This window comes from Temnothorax nylanderi, unplaced genomic scaffold (assembly GCF_030848795.1).
Source record: "Temnothorax nylanderi isolate EJ_2023f unplaced genomic scaffold, tnyl_v1.0 TNYL_tig0009_pilon, whole genome shotgun sequence".
Taxonomy (NCBI): Eukaryota; Metazoa; Arthropoda; class Insecta; order Hymenoptera; family Formicidae; genus Temnothorax; species Temnothorax nylanderi.
The window spans coordinates 730,345-756,434 of record NW_027249071.1 but is presented as its reverse complement, the minus strand read 5'-3'; the positions used below and the strand labels follow the sequence as shown (position 1 = coordinate 756,434).

The 26,090-nt window shown below is 40.6% G+C and overlaps 1 protein-coding gene across 2 annotated transcripts; it reads left to right on the top strand.

Annotated features, from left to right (window-relative positions):
- Positions 1-689: 689 nt before the first annotated feature.
- On the top strand, positions 690-26,090 carry LOC139786349 (uncharacterized). Of its 2 annotated transcripts, none has more exons than XM_071725525.1 (3): positions 690-1,387; positions 14,433-14,681; positions 21,809-26,090. In XM_071725525.1, the coding sequence occupies exons 1-3, from the start codon at positions 1,336-1,338 to the stop codon at positions 23,578-23,580; spliced, it is 2,073 nt and encodes a 690-aa protein (XP_071581626.1). In that variant the 5' UTR covers positions 690-1,335; the 3' UTR covers positions 23,581-26,090. The 2 variants fall into 2 exon arrangements, with proteins under 2 accessions (XP_071581626.1, XP_071581621.1); XM_071725520.1 differs by lacking the exon at positions 690-1,387 and adding an exon at positions 1,394-2,395.

The following is a 26,090-nucleotide window of genomic DNA, read 5'->3' as shown; positions in this document are numbered from 1 at the left end:
AATCTTATAATCTTATAATCAATCAATGGCTCCTGCTTTCTGACGAAGGACAATATACAGTCAACGTCCAGTGGTTTGTTTGGGTTCAGAAGTACCGTTAACACATTCAAGCGTATCTCAGTTGATTTTCTATTCACGCCGGAGTAAATGATTTTATATTAATAAGAACGATACTTAGTTTATAGTATTTAAGAGCAAAAATCGACGTAGCTTACTGAGTTTGAAAAAATTATACAAAAGTCATACAATGTTATTATTAGATTATCAAAAGCTCCAGTCCCGTAAAAGGTTTTTCTCTCTAATTGATTGCATATTTATAACGGTCCTGTTTCACTTATTCTTAGTGTTGAATTTATAGCATTGATATCCCAGACAGCACGATGTCCAAAATTGGGACATAAGACTTCTTAACGACGGCACAATGTTCAAAATCGGGACACAAAGACGTCATTAAAACGTCTTGATGACGCCTTGTGTCCCAATTTTAGACATTGTGCTGTCTGGGATGATATATGATACTTATTTGACAATCGGACAGTCACTGACGATCGACAAAACGAAAAAGCTCGGGGTGTCGGTCACCGGTGACCGGTCGGGAAAATCAATCAAGCCTTTTATCACAGAAGGTCAATTTTAGATCAAGTTCGCTCGCGCGCGATACTGTGTGGGGTGTCGATCGTCGGTCGAACGTCGGTCGCGGCCGTCGCGGGACGTTCGCGAGCGAGAAGGGGGAAGAGATAGGCGACGTGGGTAGGGAGTTCGGCGCGCTTCGGAAGCGCGGTTCCGCGAAGCGGTATATTACCGGCGCGCGATGACTCGCCGCGGCAAACACGCGCCGAGCCGTATCGCGGGAGCAGGAGAGGAGCGCGTCACCGGATCGCCTCGCGTCGCGTCTCGCGTCACCGTCGCGGCTTATTACACGGCCCGGGCCCGCGCGCGCATCATCGTCGCCGTCCTCGTCGCTGCCGCCGCTTACGTAAGTCGCGATCCGCTTTTTTTTTTTTTTTTCACGAGGCATATACTCCCCGCGGGAGACTTAAAGACGTCGGGGAGAGCTGATCGGCGATACGATTGTCGGCGCGAGTGCACGAGAGGATATAAAACAAGGATCTTCGAATTTCTTCCTCGGAATTTCGAGGGATCGAATGCTACCGTTTCGCGCGAGATCACGCCGTGGCATGGTGACCGACGGCCCTTTCATGTCAGCGCGACGCCACCACGGGACAGCGTCGTGGACCCCGCCGACGCGCATGCACGCGCGGATAACCGGGTCATCGCCGCCGCACAAGAGTCACGGCCGGGCGGTGGACGAGTGCAGGACCCCGACGGCGGAGGATGCGATCGCGCGCGCTTAAATCGCCGCATCTCGCAGCACGAGTGATGTTATGTACGTATCGAATCTTGTATCGCGCGCGCGCCGTGCCGAGAGAAGGCGCGACGAGCGGTTTTGAAATTTCCCGCGTTAAGATGGCGGGAGCTTAGGCGCGCCGTGAACCTAGACAGGTGGATAAGAAGGACAGAAGGGAGGAGCGAGGAGAGGGAGGAAACGTCGCCGCCGCGCCGCGCGCGATTAATTCGGGCCGTGTTCGCCGAATTAACCCCCCCTTTCGCGAGAACGCGCGCGGTCTACTCCGTGACTCCGTGATTCACGGCTGCGGTCACGTGATCGGAGCACGGAGCGCACCAGCGCGAGGCCGGCGCCCGCTGATTCGCGAAATCACTCGGCGACTCGGCGATCTAGCGAAACGTACGCACCGCGGCCGGCTCGCTCACCACCCCCCCCCCCATTCAAGTGGCCTGTGGCTTTTCGGAACGCCCGGTTTACGCGCCGGGCGGCACGCGCACGTACACGTCGCCGTGTTCGCCGAGTACATGTGACTGGTGCGTGTGGGACTGGAACGAACGCGGAGATAACACGCGCGCCGCCCACCCTCCGATTTCCGCTTCGCTTTCGTCGCGTGGTCGCGCGAGCCCCTCCGGTACCCCGGGCTTTTTCCGCGGCTTCTTTCCGCCGCGCCGTCCCGGCACGTGAGCGCGCGTGGAACGTGTACGTGTGTATGTGCGCGCGCGCGCATCTACGTACGTTACGTACGCGTGTGCGAGGGTGCGCGCCGTTGTTGTGTTGTACGTTGTACGTCCGCGCGCGCGTACGTGGTGCGCGGTGCCTACGCTCTCGCGACTCGCGCCTCGCGCGACCAAGTGCCGGTTGAGGCTTCTCCCCGTTTGCACGCGGGGCCGAAGATGGAGAACACGACGTGCCCGACGAACGTGCTGGAGAGCGCGAGCGTGCCCGGCCTGATGATGCTGCTCGCCACGTTGATCGCCGGCGGGATCGTCCTCGTGATCTGCTACGCCGTGAGCCGGCGATCGCGCTCCCGCCAGGACTCGCAGAAACGTAAGCATCCCTCTCAGTCATCGTTCTCATCGTTCATCAGTACGTACGCCGCGCGGATCGCGAGATGGGGCCGCGTGCGCGCGCGCGCACGCACGCACGCACGCACGCACGCACGCACGCATGCACGCATGCGACACACTTGGCGCCTACCGGAGCGATAACCGGGCTGTTATTATAGGTCCCACACTAGAGGCGCGCGGCGCGCTCCGGATGCCTCGCGCCGCCGGCCACGTTTCTCCCTTCTTTCTTTCTTCAGTGCGTTCTCGCGCAAATGTCGACGCGCGATGAAAACACGTGTTGTAGTTTTGGAGCAGGCTCGTCGATATATTGCAAACTCGGTGCTCGTTTATTATACGGGCGGCACTTCTAAAATAAATAAATAATTAAAAATATATATCTGTATCTTATTGTTAAAGGTAAAGAATCGTATCTTTAGTTTTTGTCAAAATGGAGTTAACTCTTAAATGCCACCCGGGGTCCAGCGGACCCCAGACCCTTTAGAATGATATATTTTCAAATGTTCCCGCCAAATATGGAGCTCATATTTATTTATTTATTAATTTTTATTTTTTTGATTTTGGAGCCAACATTTTAACTGTTGGCGATCTTAATTTTTTATACTATGTTGAAATTGAAATTTTAACAATATAAGCATTTTATTCTCTTTTCTAAGCCTTGAACAACATTGAAAATAATTTTCATAACTAAATATCAAAAAATCAATAAGTAAGGAGACATTTTTCATGCTGGGGTCTCTTAGACCCCATGTGTCATTTACGAGATTCTTGAGAGGTGTGGCATTTAAGGGTTAATACGTTTTTCGATATACCAGTAGCTTAAATTGAAAAATTTAGAAAATTTTTATAGTGCATAATTTTAAATTTAATTTCTGAGGTACAGTAGTAATCGTAGTATTTTCAAGAACAAAATTAGAAGTGATGCTTGTAAAATGAATAAGTGCCATAAACTCATTTCTATCTTTGACTTCTCTTCGAAAAGTAAGACCATACATTTTTTGTTCGAAAGAAATTGGCAATAAAAGTTTCGCAATAAAAAGCTTGGTTCAGCTCCAGTAGAAAGTTTACGGCTGTACATACAAAAAAAAAAAACCGAGAGGAAAGCGGAAAATTTTAAAAGAATGGAGTAAAGAAAAACGAAAGCAGATGTTGATCACACATCCTGATGGCACCTGCATTTTCAGGTGCTCTCAGTGTTTATTGTGTCGAGAACCTTTCGCAAGTTGCTCACGAAGCAAGGTGCCTATATCCGAATTAGATAAGACCTAGGAGGTCTACGTGTATTTTTGTTTTTTTTTGGTGACTGTCCCAATTACTGAACAAACAATCTCATGATGAAAATAAATTAATAAATTAATAATATACATGTTAAACTAATTGTAAGTGTATACAAATTGATTTTGTTAGTAAGCTTAAACTTTTAAAATTTTATCTTTTTCTTATTTATGGAAAGATTTTAATTTCTTTACAATATAATTTCTCAAAAGTGGTTAAAGTATATACCATTAAGAGCAACTCTCTTTACTCCTAAATACCAATCACGAGGTCTAAAAATTTTGATTAGGAACCGAGTTACAAGGATTTAAAACAGAAAAGCACATAGGTGCCTTCTAAGACTTAATGGATCAGGTAATATTTCATTTGACGTTTACGGATGTATTGATTGATTTATTGGAGAGGGAAGGAGGGGTGTTCTCGAGCGGTTCTAAGCATATGCGCTGCAGGTGTGTCAAACTCGTCTCGACTTTTATCTTCCCCTCTTGCACGTGTTCCGAATTTGCAGAAAATCCACGTCTCGTCTCGGCGGCGTCTGTTTCTTCCTTCGGAAAATCCCGGTTTCTTGAACGTGCCGTAGGTTTTTCCAACTGGAAGAGAGAAACGCGAAAACACATCCGACGCACGTGTAGCGATCGTTTCGATCCGTACAATTAAGATCTCGGTCGCGGTCAAGCGAAGGAGCGTTAGAGAAAACGGCGAGTTTCTTCAATAAAATCATCAATAAAATCAAAAAGAAAAAGAAAAGGAAATAGGAAATTTTGCCACGCTCGGACGATGGCGCCGACCTGCGAGAATGATAAAGTCTCCTCTCGAACGGACGGACACATCGCTGATTCGCATCGCGGGGTTTCCCGTTAGAACTCCGCGATTCAGCGCGTGTCCCGTTTATCTCATTATCTTTGGTCGTTTTTTTTTTATCTTGTAAAAATAAAGTCCGCGAGATAGTTCGTAAAAGCACCTTCCCGCGTGAGACCTTCGTTCGCGTTTCAATAGACACGCGCGATCGCGCGGTTTCCGTTAGGACGAGGCGCAGGTCCCGTTAGCGCGCGCGTGAAATTCGCGCGTGACGATTGCGAGCGAAGGACCCGCCGGTTATCGCAGACGCGGTACGCGTACACGTGCCTGTGTGCACGCGTACGCGTTTGCGTCGACATTATCAGATGCAAAACTGGTGCCAGCTCGGTGTTGATAATGTCACCAGGCATTTAAAATGGCATTTAGAAATGACGCGAGGTTGCATTTAGACGCGGCGTTTTGAAAGCTAACAATAAGATCCGAATCTAAGAATAAAACCGAGCCGTCAAACTCGGAGCACGTGTAGGAATTAGCGATAATTTGTTGCCTCATTGTTAATTTTGTTCTCGTAGTTCTTTTCTTAAAAACTAAAGATGCTTTTTTTACGTATCGATCTTTTCCGAAAAGATCGAAATTTTGCTAAACCACTTTCGCAATTTTTATAATTATATATATATATATATATATCTTCGTGCTCTAGTTAGCTTAATTATTTTAGTTTAATAGAGATTTATTTAGAGAATATTTCTTTTGCATCGATAATGAAAGCGCGCATACAAATAAATAAGACTTGTTTTTATTAAAGTATTATTTCGTTTTTTTAATATCTATATGAAAATATGACTTTCGAATTCTTTTAACCCTTTCGTTTCCTTCCGTTGTAGCCATATGGCTTAGAGTTAGGTATGTAATAAAATAGTATCCATCTGTATTTCTTAAATCTTCTCTTATGTATCTGTGAACATATATATATTAGCTCCTTTCAATCTTGTGTTAAGTAGGTCTAACATGTTTTGATAGCACATGTATTTAAACACTTCTAAATAGAGATGTTATGAAAAATACAAACACGTATGTTTCTTCTAGCTTAAATAAATGTGAAAATAAAAGGATTAAATCGGCACTGGAAAGTTACAATTATCAATTTACAGACAATTCGAATTTTCTTCGAGTTTATGAATGAAACGTTATTATCAAAGATACGCAGAATGTCGTCGACTTTTGGCACAGCGATAAAAACTCGCTAATCGCTATGGTGGCGTCAACCCTCGGTTGTCACACGGGATCAAAGTAATCCTAGATTATTTTTTTTTATTAAAGTAACATATCTTAAGAGTACTATGCAAAATTTTGAGCAAAAACATTGAAAAATGAAAGTTATGGTTTTGATTTTTTTCCGGAAATTTACATTTTTCAAGGATTTTTTTAAACATGATGCCACTCAAAAAGTTAATTTTTTATAATGAGAATACATTCTACAATGTTTAGATTTAATTCTAGAATTTTTTTGCGATCCACTTAACCGTTAATTTTTGAACAGCAGTTGCTTGAAAATTGGTTGAAGTCAAATTGACTTTGTGGTGACAAATGTGTTCGAAAAAAGAGGCGTGACCGAGGATTGACCAAGGATTAACCGAGGATTAACATTAACTGAGGATTCTTTGTCTGCGGCATTGCCGAGGAGAAAACGGGGCGTTGCCAAAGAAAATCGTACAGACTGTAAAATCTTAAAGACCTTAAAACTCTTAAAGATTTTTTTACAGGTATAAAGAGGCAGATGTTAACTTTTGAAAAGGGTTTGACAAGCGTTTAAAATCATGGACGTTAAATATTTTCAAACTTTGCAAGCCTATAAAGAGGCAAAATCAAGGACACAGGTGTTACGCAGGTGCTTATTATATAGACTGGTAAAAGCCACAGTGGCCGGTGTAAGTCAAATTTTTTAAAATATTGGCTCGTGTGCATAGATGCAATTTATAATATTGTATAGATTGCATTTATGCACACGAGTCAATATTTTACAAAATTTGACTCACTCCACTATGGCTTTTACCCCTCCGTATGTATAATAAGATAACAAGTGAATTTCCACAGCTTTCTTTATTCATGTAAAAGTCGCTTTCTTTATTCATGTAATACCCGCGGGGTGCGTATAGTTTACTGACCCCTGCCCTTGTACGTTGCACGTCGAACGACATGCGTCACTCATCCGACATGCGTTACGTCTTATTTCTACTTTTTTTTTTTCTATCGCGCGAGCGGTTGTTACGCACGAATGATGCTCGCGAGTGAAACTAGCGTGATAACGCGAATGAAACGATGCGCAGTAAGGAACGTAATCTAATCGAATGCGAAACGTGCAGAGAAAGGGGGAAGGAATGACACTGTCTTGCGACGATTTTCTTCCATTTCTTCAACGGTAAAGAGAAAGGCCTGAACACATGCGTGTCGAATCGGTCGAAGTTAGAAGGGGAGGAATAAAGCACGGGAGAGATAATGCACGTATCTTCCCAGCGAAGGACGTAAGACATTAAAGACGTAGAATAATTAACTCTGTCTTGAGCATTCTAAATTATATAAAATATAATTTTAAATCACATCGGTAAGGAAATTTAAATATACTGAAAATTCTTTTGTGATTTATGTGCGACTCCTCTTTTACAAGGAGATCTTTGATCGTTTCGACTTGCATTAGTTCTTATATATTCTGCAAAATATATGCGATGTTTCAGAGACTTCTGTGAACAAAATTGAAACGAAAGATTTATATTTGGGAAACCACACAAGATTCTAAGGAACGATTGCGCGTGCAAAAAGTGACCTTTGTCACATTATTTATAATTGTACAATTATAATTGTACACACGCTTAGATGTTCGCGGAATGCACAAGCAAAAATTTCTGCTCGCGTATACATTCGCAACAGGTGTTTGAATTAATTATCTATCTGAAGCCTCGTAACTAAAGCAGTCGTGTCTCAATTACGAAACTACTTTATGTAGTCATAAAATAAATGCCGGTATCGCGTTATCGCGATTTTACTTGCCGCTTAAATGTATCTCGCCTCTGATTCTTGTCGGCCGAACTGAAAGGCACAACGAGGAGTATCTGGCGGGTGGTCTATTCGGAAGTAAACCATATCCAATCGATTTCTTTAACGGCAGGAATGGTGAAAACAGTGGTCACAAAAGAAGTACCTTCTTGAAAAGTAGATAGATCAAGATCTACTTCACAACTTGTCGAAAACTATCTGTCCTATTTTCTCTCCTCCATTACTTAATTTATCAGACAGCAAAATAGATGATGGGTGTTTCCAAGTTGACTTTTTGACCTGAACAAGCTAGAATATTAGGACAAACAGAAAATGTTTAGTGAAAGATTTCGTTTATGAAAGGATTTGTGAAATAATAGAGAATGGCTATTTACATTTTATGTTTCTTTTTCTCTAAATCATTACAAAACGTTTTTTTAAACCCTCATACAATTGGCTATCCTTTATTTGAATAGCCATTCTTTTTCTAAGACGATTCTACAATCAGTCGTATGTCGGAGTCGGATGTCGGAACGCAGCCGATATGGTTCAATAAGGAAAATTCGCTTTCAAAAAAGAAATTCTCTCATCGACCTAAATAAGTTTTGAATTGTATATAATTATGGTTTGAAGAAGAAAACAGTTTTTTGTTAATTTAAATTTAGACAATCCGCGATCTAGGATACCTAACATAATTCGAGATATTAGTTAGCTGCAAAATGTATTGTAAAACTTCAGAATCAAATCTTGATTTATATATATGTATATATTAATGGAGAAAGAATAATCTCATGAATAAAATGAATAAATTCTCTTTGTGCCGCACGTAGAATTTCGCGTAACACACACTTATAAGCTTTTCACGCAGCTCAAATTTTTGCCTAAACACGCACAGAATTTTCTTTGTCTTTAACGGATATAATATTTTCTTGGAAAACGCTGTCGCCTGTTCGATATTTCGCAAGTAATTTATCAAAGCCCCTTTGTTAAAGCCAAGCCGGTTTACTTGAAGGATCCCCGCCTCGCCGGCGCCGGAGCAGGTGAGGTACACGGAGAGAATTTTCTCTTAAAATTTTCCCGGAAATCATGGTAGTTGTGGGACCACATGTACTACCAAGAATTTTATGCGAGCTATTCTGATTAAGGAGGTTGGATCGTTCTCTGTGCGGGGAAGGGGCGCGCGGCAGGGGAAAAGCATATAGGTTGGATTTTCGTCGCGTGAAATAAACGAATTTTAGCAAATAAATATGTGGAATGCATTTAATTGCTGTTTCTTAAGGTTTAAAAAGAGTTGTTTGTACAATTGAAACCCAAATACGTTATTATCCACATTGGAATGTGGAAATAATAAATGTGGTCCTGTTTTATTTTTACAATTTCTTGATAACTATAAAGACGAATCATTTCAGTCTTCGAGAAAGTTCTTCCTAAATATGTAAAGAGTTATTTGCACCTATTTTCACTAAATTCTTATCATTTTTAATATGCTTTCGAGAGTTACATTACAGGTTAGGTAACATTTCTGCTGTGTCGCCCGTGTATAAGAGAGAGACAAGAGTATAACTTCAATAATTAATTACTCGACAACCATGCAGACGATTGTCTTCAACTTTGGCATGGACGACAGATTCCCATAGACGAATATTCTCCGTAAATTTGAACTAATTCTTATCAAATTGATTTTACTAACCACCCTCCTTAATATCTACCATAATAAAAAATATTAATATCTACTACATTAAAATATAAAATATGTTTGATTAATTTTACTAAAATATATCTAGGAAATTTCAATAATTTTTTAAAATTTACCAATCTGCTTGATTTCTCTCCCTGTACCTACTCCGATCCGCGATCGGGCGGCATCCTGGCATGCGCTTCGCGTGCGACGATATAAATAAGCTGCGTACGTATACGCGGACGTATCGCGTGCGTACACGTGGATCTCATAGCGATCGAGAGGAACATGTCTCGGGGACATGGCGCAATGAAAGGATTCCACCTGGGTGGAATGCATAAGCCGCACGTATTCCCGGTGTTAAAATTTTGGAGCGCGACCTTGCTTGCCGCGGAGGCAAGTCCTAGTTCGCTCGTGCGACCTCGAATATTCATGTTTTATGATCGCAGAACTGTTATCGTATGATATATTGGTTTGAACGATTGAGTTTTCTCTCTGCGTTTTCTCCTACTCTTTTCTTTTCTGCCGTTTGCGATTTATAGCGAAACCTTGAGCGAAATACTTTTTTATTTTCGACAGAACCATTGTAAGTATCGAACGTTGTAAATCTGACTTCGAAGTAAAGTATATAAAAAGTAAAATCGCAATAAAATACAATTTATGGCTCGAGTGTTTTAAACTACGTATTTTACGACTATTATTAGATTTATTATACATTCGAGATTTAACTAGAAGAAAATATTTCAGAAAAATATACGTTTCTTGTTATAAAGATAATTTGATTGTTGAGATACATTGAATAATAATTATCTTTATCGCGTTATACGAAAGAATATTACTGTTTTTCAAACGAGACAACATTCTACGTAATAATCTATAAAAACAAAGCTTCCTCTATGAGGAAGCAAAAGGGGCAAGCTAGTAACTGTGTATGATTAAAAGTTTCTGAATAATTCTGAATTGTGGATTTTATTGTAATACACATGTAAACATGTAATTGGTCGAACTTTTATGTAACATAACAAATATTGATCTAGACTCTAGAGGCGTGTTCAACTGTCGTCGCAGAATGCAAACGGAGCAAGATGATTACTGCACACGTTTCACGCGAATGTAATCCTCACACACACACACAATCCCAGAATTCTATAATTTTAAAAGATTTCTTTGGGACAGATTTCTTGTTTTATTTACTGCAAGTCATATAACATGTGAAATTACTTTCAAGCGCAAATATTGAAGCAGACCTTTATTTGAGAACACGTGTAGCAAAAAATGAAAGTGAAATTATTTTATTAGCTCGACTAACAATTCTGCAGCACTCAAAAATAAAGAAAAATTGCGAACGTATTTCTTATCGTCTTTTTTTGTAAGATTTATATTGGATTTTGTAACAATTTTGTTGTTTCTTATAAAGAGAAAATATTCTTAAAAAAATATTAGATGGGCTACCAGAGATATTCAATTTAGATCAGCGGTCATTGGCTGCAATTTTCGGTCTGATTTTCGTCAACGCCCACTATCCCTTCCTGCATTGGGCACACGAGTGGTATGCGAGTCTCTGTTTCAGTGATGGCCGCCATGCACCATGATCATACCTTTTACCAAACTTATAAAAATCTTTTCGGTTTTACCATTTTTAGAACAGAGCATTATATGTACGTCTAGTGACCCGTTAAAACGCACACAAAGAAGAGAGAGTGGGCATCGACATAAATTTTCTTTCAAGCGAAAATATGGAAAAAGACCTTTATTTGAGAATTCCTTTAAGATATAATGCGTGTAGAAAAGGTGAAATAAAGTTAATTAACTCGACTTACTCGACCAACACTTCTACACTATTGAAGAATGAAAAAAAAAAAAGAATTTGCGTACATTGTGAACGTATTGTTTTATTGTCGTTTTTTTTATGAGATGCATATCGACTTTATAACAGTCGTTTATTGTTCTCGTAAAGAGAAAGTCGTATTTTAACAATGATTTCAATTCTCTCTTTGTTCTTTTGTCTAGATCTTAATTTCCAAAATATTCAGTGCGAACAATTAAAATTATATGATCGTAACGATAAAAATAGTTAAATGAATTTGCTTAGTAATCTATAATCAAAACGACGCGTTGTCTTTTAGATGTCTAGGCGTATAAGTAATGCGTGAAGAGATATCGTGAAAATATAAAAATATTTTTGGCTTCGAGGCAATAGAAAATTGCCGGGATTTCCCGTGCGATGGAAAATTTCCAGGATTCCGTGCGATCGTCATAATTCAGAATCTATTTTTCCGAGTGAATATAAGCGGCGTTATCCGCGAGGAAAGAATCTTTCGAAGAGAGAGGAAAAAATTGCTGAATTTTCAACTTCTTACATTTTTCTGCAATTACGCGATGTGCGTCGCGCGTGCGTTTTTCTTTTATTTAACTAATTCAACGTCTTCTCAAGTTTTCGTATTAAAGGCGATACTCTGATACTCTCGAAGCTTTTATCCAGCGAACGTATCGCAAAACATGTAGATCGCGCAAATACTTATCGTCCGCGCAATCAACATATTAATATCGCTCGTATTTATGCGCGAAGCGTTACGTTACGCACGAATCGTCTGATAAAATATGACGGTGAAAAACGTCAACGAAGTTGCATTATCGTCCGAGCAACAGTGATTACTTTAGTATTGATTATACGAATAGCAATAGTATTTAGTATTGATTATACGAATATTCCGATATTTACAAACACGCCATCACGGAAAGGCAAGCCGTGATTCTAGGAAATGCGGATGGAATTACGATGAGCAATGATTAATATAAAATGAAACACCATCGTCTACGTTCATAATTATAAAGTAATATTATGAGACGATTAAACTGGTTTTAACACAGCAATTCGATTTCTCGTAATAATTACGAGATGACGCAATAATTGTGAAATAACCTGTGCATTTTATGTACTTACAGGTTGCAATTCTAATATCTTTGAGTGATTTTAATTTTATTATGTATAGAACGGAAGTTATAAAAGTTTAAAATTGCACAAGGACTTTATAATTGCTTATATATTTTATATTTTATAATATATAAACATATATATTTTAAAATATCATAGTACATATATTTTCGACGAATTTGCGATGCACAAGAATTAATTACAGTCTAAGATTAAACATGATCTCTATTGAGATAAAGGTGTTTTTTAGTTTTAGATCCCGTTCTAGATATTTATTCAGATTTCAACAAGCAAATGTGCAAATATCGTACATCTCGGTGTACAATTGTTTTTTATATAGTGAAAAACTGTATGTTTTCCGATGCTCTTATTGCAAAGAATACTTGAGGAATGCGTAGGCACGCGACATGTAATTACATACGGTTACGTTATCGAGAAATTAACATTCCTATGCAGGCGTAATGGAAAATTTGAGATATACCTAACGACATGTTTCGCGCGGAATATTTTAGAATTTTAAGAATAATATATACTCAAGCAAATATTACAACAATCGAATGTGGAAAAAAAATCGTATTTGAGATTTTGCCTTTGTTCTATTTAATCATTCTTGACAATTGATTCCTATTATCAGATACTCAATGAGCATTAATTAATTATGATTCATAAACTTTTAAAATAACTAGACATTTCATTTCTCATGGTGAGTTTTTTTTTCATTTTTGCGATCAATTGCTCATAGCGATTGTTAATTAGAACTCGATCTTCTTATGGCGCAATGGTAAAATAAATAGTCTTTATATTTTTTAGTATCAAGGCCTGGATAAATCAAATGCGTTTTATCGTGATTTGTAACTTGATAGTTTTTCACTCCTTATTAGTTTCTCTGCAAGTTCACGGTCGTTTTGATGAATCATCGATGCAACCATCGATGCATTGGAAGGGATTGAAGGGCTTTGAAGGTTGGCCGTTGACTTTTTCGAGGAATTCCTCTTTAGGCTTAGGCCCACCATAGTCTTAGTTCAGGCCCATTATAGGCGTCCACCCCTCATTAGTGTCTCTGCAAGTTCTCGGTCGATGGTGCACCATCGATGCAACAATGGAAGGGATGAAGGGCTGAAGATTGGCCGTTGACTTTTTCGAGGAATTCCTCTTTAGGCTTAGGCCCACCATAGTCTTAGTTCAGGCCCATTATAGGCGTCCACCCCTTATTAGTGTCTCTGCAAGTTCTCGGTCGATGGTGCACCATCGATGCAACAATGGAAGGGATGAAGGGCTGAAGATTGGCCGTTGACTTTTTGGAGGGGTGTCTCTTTAGGCTTAGGCCCCCCATAGACTCATCTTGGAAATAAGCGTGCATGCACATGTCCTTTTAGCTTTAGTTTCTATCGGAATTTCAAAGCGAATAGAACTATTAGAAATCGAGCAGTGCATTTCAGTAGAGTCGTGTATTACGCGAGCATATTAAACATGAATTACTTATGTTATTGTACATATTGTACATATTGTCCATATTGTACATATTGTCATATTGTCACATGTACATATTGTACATGTGTATATGTACATAATGTGCCTAATTTTTTACATGGACATTCAAGTTACCGCAATAGCAATCGGGAATCTAATTTCGGCATTCCTCCACCGTATTACACCAACTATCAACCTACATCTGAAGAAGCAGATATATATGTGGAAAATTGTGCAAGGAATTTTGTCGTCCCCAATAAACCAACGTCATGCGTCATCAATGGCAGTAATATATCAAAATTATATTATTTTATTACATTTTTTTAAATTATCTGTGTGTTGTAAAAATACAGACTAAAAGAAAATTTGAATCCTATTCTAAGTATTTATCTACTTCATTATTCGATCGAGCAATAATCGAGCAACAATCAATTATAAAATAAATTTATTCAAAAAACATATTTCTTTCGAAGTGCGTGCGTGCGTGCGTCGTGTGTTTGATAAGTGTTTTGGTATAACATCACACGACGTCCGTTTCGCGAGATGAAGTCAACAGTCTTTCGTATTCACAGAATTTTTAGGCGAGATAGCCTAATAATTCCGTGATATTACTGAATACGCGAAAGACTGTTGACTTCATCTCGCGAAAATCATATTCTCACTGTTTATTATTCCAACACGTTCATTATCTTCTTTGCTTTTATCTTACACGCGTAAAGAGTCCAAGTACGAAAGAGTCTCGACTTAGAGTTGCGAAACCCGGCTCGCTCGGACTCGGAGCGTCTCATCTCGCCCGGAGTATTTAATCGCTTTGTTACATTTTGTGTGTTACAGCGACGTACTACGATAGGAATGAATTCGTTCCAGAAAATTCGAAATCGCCCATGTATATACCGCCATCGACACCGGTAACAATGCAGCCTACTCGTGAGTCCGGTAAACGCGCGAAAAACAAGAAACGTCGAGAGGTCCAGCAAGAACGGGATCACCCTTGGACGATAGGCACGCTGAAAGGACACACCGGCGTGGTGAACGACATGGCCTTCTCCAGCAACGGCAAATATGTCGCGAGCTGTGCCGACGGTACGTACTAAAAAAAAAAAGAAGAAGAAAATATTCACTAGAGTCCCTCTAATCAGAGGTCTGGCCAACTTGCAGTTCTCGCAAAATTCTGCGAGAGAGAAGGAGCGAAATATACATTCAAATCGCTTTCTCTTTCTCTCTTATATCTCTTTCTCTTTCTGTTTCTCTTGCTTTTGCCAAGAAATAGCGAATCAATCAAAAGTTGCTACCGTATGGCTAGACTCTGATTAGAGGGACTCTAATATTCACTGTCTTCGCTCGCGTAACTCTAATCGGTGATACAATTATATTCGGAAGGTGTTACATTATTAAACAAATTATCTGTGATATTCATGACGTCATCCGAAGGCCGATAAGCAAAGCATTCGCTTTGAGAGAATCTGTCTTGTTTGGCGGAGTTTACACTAATTGGTTTTCACAGATAAATGTTAAAAGTTTTGTAGCTTCTCGACATAGGAGTAGATGATAGAAATTTTTTTTTTTTATTGCAATGTGGTTTCTTCTACTAGCGCTGATAATAAAAATTTAATTATCTATTTTATTATTTGGATAATTAATTTGATGATTAAAAATTGCCCGCGGTCTCATTAAAGATTAAATCTATGATTAAATTAAATTTAATTATTTTTAAGTTTGAATATATAAAAAATTTTCGAGGATATAGAAAAGTCGTAGTTAACGAACAAGCGCCACCGTAAGAGTTACGTTATAGCAGGAGAAAGCTTTCTTTGTTTTCAATATTAATGTCGATCTGTTAATGTAACGATCCACACGACGCGAGAATATAATAAATCGCGCGAATAATTTAAACTTGCAAATCGAGCAATATATTTTTTATGCTTTTCGCCGGGGATACGTGCGTATTGTGTCTCGTAGATAACTAACTCGTACGTAGATACTAGCGGCATAGAGTATCACCCTTCTCTTTCTTTCTTTCTTAGCTGATTTTCCATTTTGCCAGCCGCATTTCCCATCACAAACGTCCCGCAACTAAAAATCGTTGAAGTCTAAAATTCGTGTACACGTCTCTCGTATGAGAAAACTTTTCCTACAAAACAAGCTCCGTCGTTTCTTTTTGTTTGTTTTTGTGAATAAATATAACCCGATTACACAGTCGAGGACACTGTGTATCTTCAATCAATACTAATCCCGACGTGTCTGAATAGTGTTGAACACGACTATTTTGTCTGTATAAACTGACAATTGTAAGGTAATGTAAATATATTTTACTGAGTAAATAATAAAATTTCGAGTTAGATACCATGCCGCTAAATAGGAAAAATACCGTAAATATCGTGAATAGATACCATACCGCGGAGAAAATTTAATAGCGCCCATCAGATACCGGATATATCTATTAGATATCATATGTGAGAATATTCTGTTAGAATTTATCGCGAATAAAGACGGATTCCGTGTGACACATCAGGAGAAAAAAAAATAAATACGCTTTCATTGATGGATCATCGATGAAACTCGTGATGACTTATCCTCATAATACGCGTTACGATTTTCTTTTCTTTTGCTTCCTAAAGCGTTCAACTGTGATAAGATACGATAAGATGCGAGGCGCATATTAATTTGTGCTTCGTAATCCGTGATTCCTTTTCTCGCGAGCTTCTTTCGCCCTTTGACGTTTCTGAATTTATTTTCCTAAATCGGAATCAATGGTTCGTTCAATTCGTGCAATTTTTGGCTCAATTTTCATCTTAACGTCCACCATCCCTTCCTTGTCGCTCACATCTTGGCAGCATGCAAGCTACCGAACATATGTAAATATGATGTGCGAGTGCGACTCTTCGTCTCAGGTTACTGAAAAAAATTTTAATGACGGTTTAGCAGCAATCACTCCCATTGTACACATGATACTGCCACTTAGAGACAAAGCTTCGCACGCCTTAATCATGCACTTTAATCACCTGTCTTAATCACGCGACATTATCATTCGAAAGTTCATTGCCGAGGCGCGAACAACAAAGAGAGGATAAAGTGGGCATCGACACGAAAATTATGCCGAAAATTGCGGCTAACGCCGAGTGTTTTAGATAAATCAGCTCGTCGGCGCGGACGGATACGCGAATAAATCGGAGATTCCATTCCGGAGTTAAAGTTCATTTGGCATGTTGAAAATTTGACCCGATTGAATATGAAGAGAATTAAATAATCTGAATGCGCGTGTTCATTACTTATTTTCTTTTTATATTGTATCGATCGATGAATAAAATGTGAATGAAATATCGTGCGACGCCGCACGAATAAGTTAATTGAATCAAGACAGTCGATTCGGTATTGCGGTAGGTCAGGCACAGTCCGGCGCGAGCCATTAGTAACGCGATTACTAAGTATATCTATTTTGCGTGATGAGAAAGTATCACGGTCGCGTAGACGTAGGAAAATCGACGAGCTTGGCCGTTAACAACATCAATACTGGAAATATATGCGCCGCTTTTATATGAGAAAGAGCAAAGTCCAGAAAATTGAAAGACTGACTTTCGGGAAGATTTATTTCTAAGGAAGTTTATTTCTAAGCAATTGCAGAGATAGGTATTTTTTTATTAACGAAGATTATAGAACGCAATAAGACTTTTTATAAATCATTATTTATGTGAGTATACATTTTTGCGATAAATATCTCTTAATTTAGGAGGGTATTGTCTAATATGTACCTGTCACATACCTAAATCGTACCTCATTAATTATTTTTTATTATTGACTACAAAAATGGCAAAAAATATGCAATAAAAAATATTGACAAAAAATTCCCACATTACATCTTATTTCGTACGTATTACAAAAATTATACAAATTTTTTTAAATTAGGTATGATTAATGTAATTTTTGACCAATTTATGTATGATAATAATTTAAAAATACGGTATCATTCTGCTTTTTTTTGTTTTTTTTTTAAATAGATTTATTGTTGAATATTTTACATTCATTTTTTGCATATTACAAGTACTATATAATTTATCATGTTTCCTAAATCCTATCACCACGAGGTTTCTTAAATCGATACGATGTGATAACTCATACTTACTTATTCTTTATATTATAATTATATTATAATTATATAATATTATATTATATAATAATAAATATTATATTATAATATTTATCATTTCATAACTATATAATATTATTTGTATAAGTTATATAACTGATAAACTATATAGTTATATAATCTGACCTATATGTGATAAGCTAAATGCGATAAGCGAACGTGTTAAACATGAGTTCTCAAATCGTATTATTATTATATATGTCGGATACTTTTTGACTTGTTATTAATATATATAAACTTTCTCAACCATTTTTTCATTAGTTTTATTCGCAAATTTATTATATAAATTTTTAAAGGAGATATGTTTTTGGAAACCGATAGGAATACGATTTAGGAAACTGGTTGCTTTATATTTCATAACAAATTAATTTGTTCTTGTAAGAAAAATTAAATAATAGGTATCTTAAACATTGAACATTAATTTCTAATATTAATTTACGTGCCAAATAGTACCAAATGAGAAATATAACATAATATGTCTTAAGTAATACGATTTTGTAGCACTTCTCCCCTATGCAATAATTATTAGCTATTTCTTAAAGTATGTAGTAAAGTATTTATTAACCTTATTACGTACATACAATATTATACTGATTAACTTATTGCAATACGAGATTCTAACGACATAACGATGATGTTATCTGGGATTGTCCATCTCCCAGATTCGTCGCTTAAATATACAAACAGATACGTTCTAAATATATATACACGCAAATAAAGCTATAGATAACACGAAGTCACGCGTCAACAAATAAGGGTATAATCAGATCGCATAATAAACCAGCTTCTTAATCAAGTAATCGACAGTAATTAAATTATAATACGTAGTTATAAACTTCAACGGCCTGCCGTTAATTCATCGCATGCAGCAGCACCGATCGCATGTTTCCTATTAGTCAGAGCTCTAATTCGAACTCTTGAACGCAGTTGTCGACCAGTCGACGTCATTCATTTCACGTCATAATCCGTTCGATGGAAATTATCGCGGGAATCCTCGCGTTCATGACTTACCTATTGTTAGTCACGTTTCGCCGGAAAGTGGCAGCGGATTTCTTCGAGCCAACGAACGAGAGAGAAAGAGAGGAGCGGGACGATTTTATTAAATGACGCAACGGTACATATTGGACGTCGTCATACTGCATTCCGTTACCCGCGAGCAACGAGCGATTCTCTCTTTATGTCCGCTTCTTCCCTTCTGCGTCTCCGCCCCTGCCTCTGTCTCTCCTTCCGTTGCCTTCGCGGGCCGGTTCTCGGCTCGCTCTTTCCCGTTTGGGCGCGCAGTTGGCTCAAATTCAATTACCAATATCTCGCTTGTTGCGACGCCGACGAGAACTTTCGGCGCGTTTTCGGCTATTACTCGCGATCCACGTCGCAATCTGCGCTTGCCCTTTATCGACACGTGACTAAAATCCGATCTCGCGTGATTCGGATGACATCTCCGAGGAGGTATCTGCGGTGGAAGCTCACGAGCCGAAATCTCGAATTTTTTAAAAATTTTGCGGGGAAGTCAAGTAAGTAAAATTACTGATGGACTGAGAAGTAAACGGAGCTGAATCGATATGCAAGATGCGCACGGGCTTATTAACCATATTGCTGTATTTCTAAATAATTCGAGCGACCAGCGTTGCATCCAGCTGTCTGGTTTCCTGGAAAACTCGAGACTTGGATATTCGAGTATATTTTTAACGAAGAGAGATTTGTTAAAAAACAACGGGTATTCCAATATCTCGGCTATTAGGTTGACGTGAAAAGTGCATCCATATTTATTAAATAAAATTGGAAACAATTAATTTTAACTTTTATTTAAAATTGAAACTTAAGCAAAACTGCCCCGCCACGGACTTTAATCTTACTCTCTTCCTGTTTTTTTTTATTGAACTAAATATGATTTTTTTAAATATCTTTTTCGGTCTTCTAATTTTATTTGATACGAATCTTTAGCATCAACCTAATAATGTCTAATATTTTCTCCGCATAGGCAAGGAACGTATCGCTTCTTGGACAGTCACGTGGATGTTTAATAAAATAATTTAACGATGATTTTTATATTCAGTAAAAGCGCGCTGTAGGAATAAAATAATATAATCTGCATACAGGATGGATTTAATATCTATTAATTTAAATGATTATCGTGCTATTCTTTTTCGGGGGCAAATACCTGACTTTTGCGAACAGGGGCACCTACGTCGTATGTACACGCGTCGGACTCGCTTCGCGAGATGTTTCTCCTTCGGCCAGAGCACGGGCGGCTGAATGCAACCGCGCGTTCTCGCTATTTTTATCCCGACGAGCGCTCAAACGCGCGAACGTCACGCAAATTTATCGCGAGGACGTGACCGAGGCAGCTGACCGGCAAAAAGTGATATACGTTGCATTCTTTTTTCGTCGGTAATGTAATTAGTGAAAGTTGCGTGCCTCGTTGAGTTCATTTTTACCGCCGTTACTTTTATATCTCAGGGAGACAGCTTAATTGTCCCCCCCTCCCCTCGCGGCGAATTATTTCTCTCTTCTCTCTCCCAGTTAACAATCAGAGCGCGAAGCGTTCGTTAGCGAGAATCATGGTGATGAATGGTGATAAATAATCGCACCGAATTAGATATCCGTTCGAAACGAGACGATCGTCGAGAGGAGCTTGTAGAAAATGTAGAAGATCGCTTCCCTCGTGAGGAAAGTCTTGACTCATATGTTTGCGAATCATCCTATATATATCTCACAATCAGCGTAAAATTATATTTTTCTGAGGAATTCTTATCGGAGCAAATTTCGAAATTACGCCTTTAGCACAGCACAATACGACAGTAAATAGTAAAACTTCGGCTATCGGAGCCTCCGCAGCTGTTGTTATTCGGGCGAGTGCTCTTTCAAGAAAAAGAGAGGTCCCCTCGCAGAGTTTCTGTTTTTTAACGCGTCCAGTCGCGGATCATTCTTTTCCGTACGGAAGCTGGCACGTAAGTAAATCCCGGGTCCCCCCTCTGTTCGCGGCGAATATATTGCGGCGCGTCACGCGTTTGCACAAGATAACACAGGCGCGAATAAAGAACAACGCGCCGCGCCGCCGCGAAGCGCTCACTCACGGCTCGTCTCCCCGAAATTATTCGCGCGTGCATGTCGCCGCGAAAACAACGGTCGTTCGGATGTCTTTTCCCTCGCTATGGATCTGCCTCAGTACGTATCGCCGCATCTACGAATCGAGCGGCGCGAAGTCACGAATGCCGCCGAGCGACATGTTCAACAGCACGTGGACGAGATACGGCCGGCACGAATTACGTATGTGACGTTTCTCTTTTTCTCCTCTCCCCCCCCCGCCCCCTTAATTTTATCTGACCTGGTCCTACCTCTACCTTGTACACCTCTATCGGGCGTTTTAACGTCGCTATTGGCTAAGGTGAGAATGATCTGACCGATTCTAAAAGATTTTATGCGCGTACTTTCGCTTTTATCGCGCAGCAGTTTGTTTTTCGGATGATCGCGTATCCGCCTGTTTTCCCACGTGCGCCCACGTACGACGAACGAAACTATGTCAAACCTTTGTCGTTCTTGTCGGAGTACGAACGTGTCACCGCGAGCCGAAAAAATTCAAGGCAATTTTTGGGTCAAGAACACGCGACGCGGCCGCCCGCAACGCAACGCCATACTTTTTACTGAAAATTTACATTTTTCTCCGCACAAAGCCTCTTCGTCACGATTTTAACGACAATAAAAGTATGATAACGCGGATTATCATAAAATCTTCTTATCGTTGTCGCCTTGAAAGGAACGAAAACGCGCTCTGTCGCTTTCAATTTCCCTCAGAACCAATCTCGCAAAAACTCGTTGAACTATTAGACATCCGGTTCGCTTGTCTTTTCGCATTGTGTGCCAGCCATTTGTCCTGTACCGCATATTAACGTAGATCCCTTCACTAATTAGATAAAGAAAGAAAGAAAGAAAGAAAGAAAGAGAAAAGTCAGAAGGGTCAGAAGATTTGCATGCGCGTGTCGTGTGTGTGTGTGGACATCTTTAGCAATGTAGATCTTGGTAGGTCAAGTAATTTACGTATATATTTGTTTGTCCCTATGAAATAAAGATGAGAACTTGCGAGAGACGAGAAAGCATGTACAGTCCGCCGGGCAGTATATGTATAAGAAAAAAGAGTCCAAGAAGGCATCTGCGTCGCTGCAAGCGACGAATGTCCGCGAATGCACGGAATCGCGGAGCTCCGGACGTCGCGAGGATAAGGAAACGAGAAGAGCGTCCAGGAGCAGGAGTCGGGGGTCTTCGCGGTTGTCTTCTCAGCACGGTACGGTGTCGGAGGAGCCTTCGTCGCGCGAGGTGTTGACCAGCGACACGTCCAGCAATGACGACATCCCGGACGAGAGCCAGTGGCAGACGATGTTCCCGAACGATGTGCCCACCTTCCTGGCATCGACGATAAACAAGTACGCGCTGTCGCAGAAGGAATTGTTAGAGCATGGCTACCCCGTTCCGTCATCTCTCTCACCGGGTCACGCGATAATAAACAATGTATTGTACCCTACGGGCCCCAAGATCGAGAGTGACAGCGGACAATACAGCAATTCCAGTTCGTCGGACAATTCCGAGCAGGAGAGCTCGTCCGACAACGAGAAGAATCTCGACCGCGAAAACCGTCCCGACAAAGAGAGAAGCTCGGAGAGCAGAAACAGCTCGGGAAACGAGAAGAGACGCGACAGCGAGAGCGGCTCTGACAACGAGACGAGCTCGGACGACAAGAGCAGCTCCGGAAACGAGAAGAGCTGCGACAGCGAGAGCAGCTCCGACAGTGAGAGAAGCCCGAGCGACAGCAACAGCTCGGAAAGCGAGAAGAGCTGCGACAGCTGGAGCAATTCCGGCGGTGAGAAAAGCCCGGAGAGCAAGAAGAGCTCCGAGCACAAAAGGAGCTGCAACAGAAAGGGCAGCTCCAGCAGCAAAAATAGTTCCGACGACGAGATGTGTCTGGACGAGAAGAGACACGGCAACAAAGTGAGGAACTGCGACAGCGAGAGCAGTTCCGACAGCGAGAAGAGTCCGGACAAGAAAGAATCCGGCGTGGGCGGCAATACGGGGTCATTGAAGAGGACCTGCGTCAGGTGCGAAAAGACGATCTACGTCGATCAGAGCGGCGAATATCTGGGCGCGGATCGTTGCGTCTACCATTGCGGCAAGCTGTACAACCGCATGACCAACGACAGCTGGTATCACACGTGCTGCAATCAGTCGAGATCCTCGCGCGGCTGCGCCGAGTGGAAGACGCACGTATGGACCGGCCTGGTCCCCGGGATCAACGGGCCCTTCGCGAATTACGTGCGCACCATGCCGTCCCCGGTGTACCAGCACGACAACAACTACGGCGTCTACGCGATGGACTGCGAGATGTGCTACACGCGGCGGGGCCTAGAGCTCGCCCGAGTGACCCTCGTCAATTTGTACGGCCAGATCGTATACGACACGCTCGTGAAGCCGAGCTCCGAGGTAATTGACTACAACACCAAGTTCAGCGGCATCACGGAGGAGAATTTGTTGAACGTCACCAAGACTCTGCGAGAGGTGCAGAACGATCTCCTCAATTTTATCCACGCCGAGACGATTCTTATGGGTCACGGTCTCGCGAACGACCTCAGGGCGCTGCGCCTGATCCACACGAACGTGGTCGACACCAGCGTGATGTTCCCGCATTACCTCGGCCTGCCGTATCGCAACGGCCTCAAGACTCTGGCGCGCAGGGTGCTCAACCGGAAGATACAGGAGGAGACGCACAACTCCGTCGAGGACGCCCGGGTCGTCATGGATCTGGTGTTCCGAAAGGCCCAGTACGAGTGGCAGGGCACTCTCGTCTGGTAGATAGATCGGTAGATAAAATCGTCACCTCGAGAAAAAAGACTCATCACTGCGTGAAAAAAAAGGACTTATTTGACAGAAGGTGACTCGCGGTGAGATCATGTCGCGATGGGAAGCGCGTGTCGTCGAAATGATTCGTAGAAACTAAGGGTGGACCGCGCCTTTTCCTATAGTGTTCATTTCCAGGGGTGAAATCTGTGATATTATATATATAGTGCAATGCGTTCCTCACGTGCGTTCCTGCGTCCGCGTTTCTTGTTTCTAATGATAAAGGGATGACGATTGTATAATCACGCACACAATACATAACACAGACGTGTAACGTACAGCGCGGATAGATAATTGACGATCATCACGGAGAAGTTTACAACACGGACTACGCGCAGTCGAACATTTCTCGAAGACTTTAAACCTATACTATTTTCTTCATTATTCTTTGTACTTTCCTTTCACACTATTCTACGCTATTTCTACACTGTTACGCTATGTGTACTACGCTTTTACCTGACTACTATCGATCTGATATTTACTTTAAAACTTTATCTCGAACTTACTATTTTATTTTCGAATTGAACGACGATCGACTACTGATTGAGTCCTAATTATATTTTCAGACAATTAATTACAGTTCGACTAATTAATCGGAGAGCTTCTTTGAATTTCACCTTTCTCCGATGTGCATTTTTTTAAATATATCCGTATGTGTTTTGTATTGTATATACGTAATTTTCATAGCGTTTTATACTTTGTACATATTATATCATCCTTGGATCGCAATTTTGTACTCGCAAAAATATGTATACCTATTCGTGAAAATCTACGTATTTAACATGGATACGTATGCCTTCGTTATTCAGTATAATGTATCACTTCACATCCATCCTGTCATGCATATCCCATCCCGACATCACGCATATTTCATTCAATTTCAATCAATTATTCAATATCACCGTTTTTTTTTCCCGCGAGGAGGACGAGCGGCGTCAATGATGCTGGTAAGTGCCTCTTGTTTGATTTTCACCGACGATCCGCATTAATTTCCGCTCGAGATGACCATGGATTTTTCTTGAACAACATCGTGACGTCAAGTATTCGTTAACGTGGCTCGCCAACTACAAAAGGCAAAAGGAAAATACTGAACTCGTTGGTTTCACAGCTTAATTAACTTAAATTGATTAATTAATTAGTTTCATTCGCCGATTAAAATTATTCTCGTTGCGTTTAATCGCGCTGTTAATAATTTATTAAAACATAATTTATTGAAAGTTAAAAAGAAACTTATTAAAAAGTGGCATTCTTCCGCACGTGCTTATGCATACTCGCGTGATCGATTATTAATTGAACTGCATTCTTGTGCGAATAGACGCGAGAAATTACGCGTCAAGTTGATATCCTGGGCGTTATCATCCGCAAGGTTTTCTCTTTATACGTGCTACCAAGTGGCGATGTTCCGGCAAACAAAGTTCGCGAGCCACGTACTGTTATTAACTTATTACGCCACGTGTACGATACACGCGCGTAGCTTCTTATCAATTTTCGATGTGAACACGGTGAGTTCTCGTAACGATCGACTGCGTATAACAATAGACATATACGTATAATATTTTCATGAGAGAGACTGCCCAGCGCTTTTATCGACAATCTTCATGCCCCATCGCCCGCAATCATCCCTCATTGTCAGTTAACGATCATATGACGGCAGAATCGTCTGTCTATAGTGATAACGAATGTAATATTTAAATGTAAATATCGCGCCTGTAACATGAAGACCCAACGGATTTTGTATAACGATAGTATTACCTTGTATAATATATATATTTATATATATTTTTCTATCCTCGCGGATCGTAATTTTACACATAAGTAGCGTTAGCGATGAGTAAAGTTACTCTCAGCGCGCTTCGTTTCTTTCTTTCCTTGAATTTCAACGTGGAAACGGAACTGCGAAGCGAATTTCGCGAATCTTCAAAGCTAGCGGAGAAACAGCAGTTAGGGAAAAAACCGGAGTCAGTAAGTTTTACTCATCGCCATCGATAAATCTTAAGGCTTGACGGACAATTGAAGCGATTGAATGATGAAAAGAAGCGAGGAGGTACGAGGCGCGCACTCGCGCCATGTGATTATGATCTCACTATCTCACTACAGATTCCGTGCAGAATCACACTTATCACACAGTAAAACACGTAGCGCGCGCGTTATAATTTTATCAGTAATCCCGACTGTACTATGTTTAACCCTGAAAGTCACAAGATTGTTAACTTGAGGGTCAGGGCGGCCGATTGGACACTCAACCTAAACGAGTGAAATTTGATAATTTCAAATTTCAACGCTTACTTCTTCGGTTCTTCCAGTGGTATACTCAAGTCTTAAAACAGTGCAATCTTAAGACTTTCGCATAGCAACGAAGAGTGTCCCGCAAAATACGGGAGGAGTGTTCCAACGAACGCCCTTTTCAGAATTAAAGGCATTGTCATACAGCTCTGAACATAAATATATGTTGATTATGAAATATA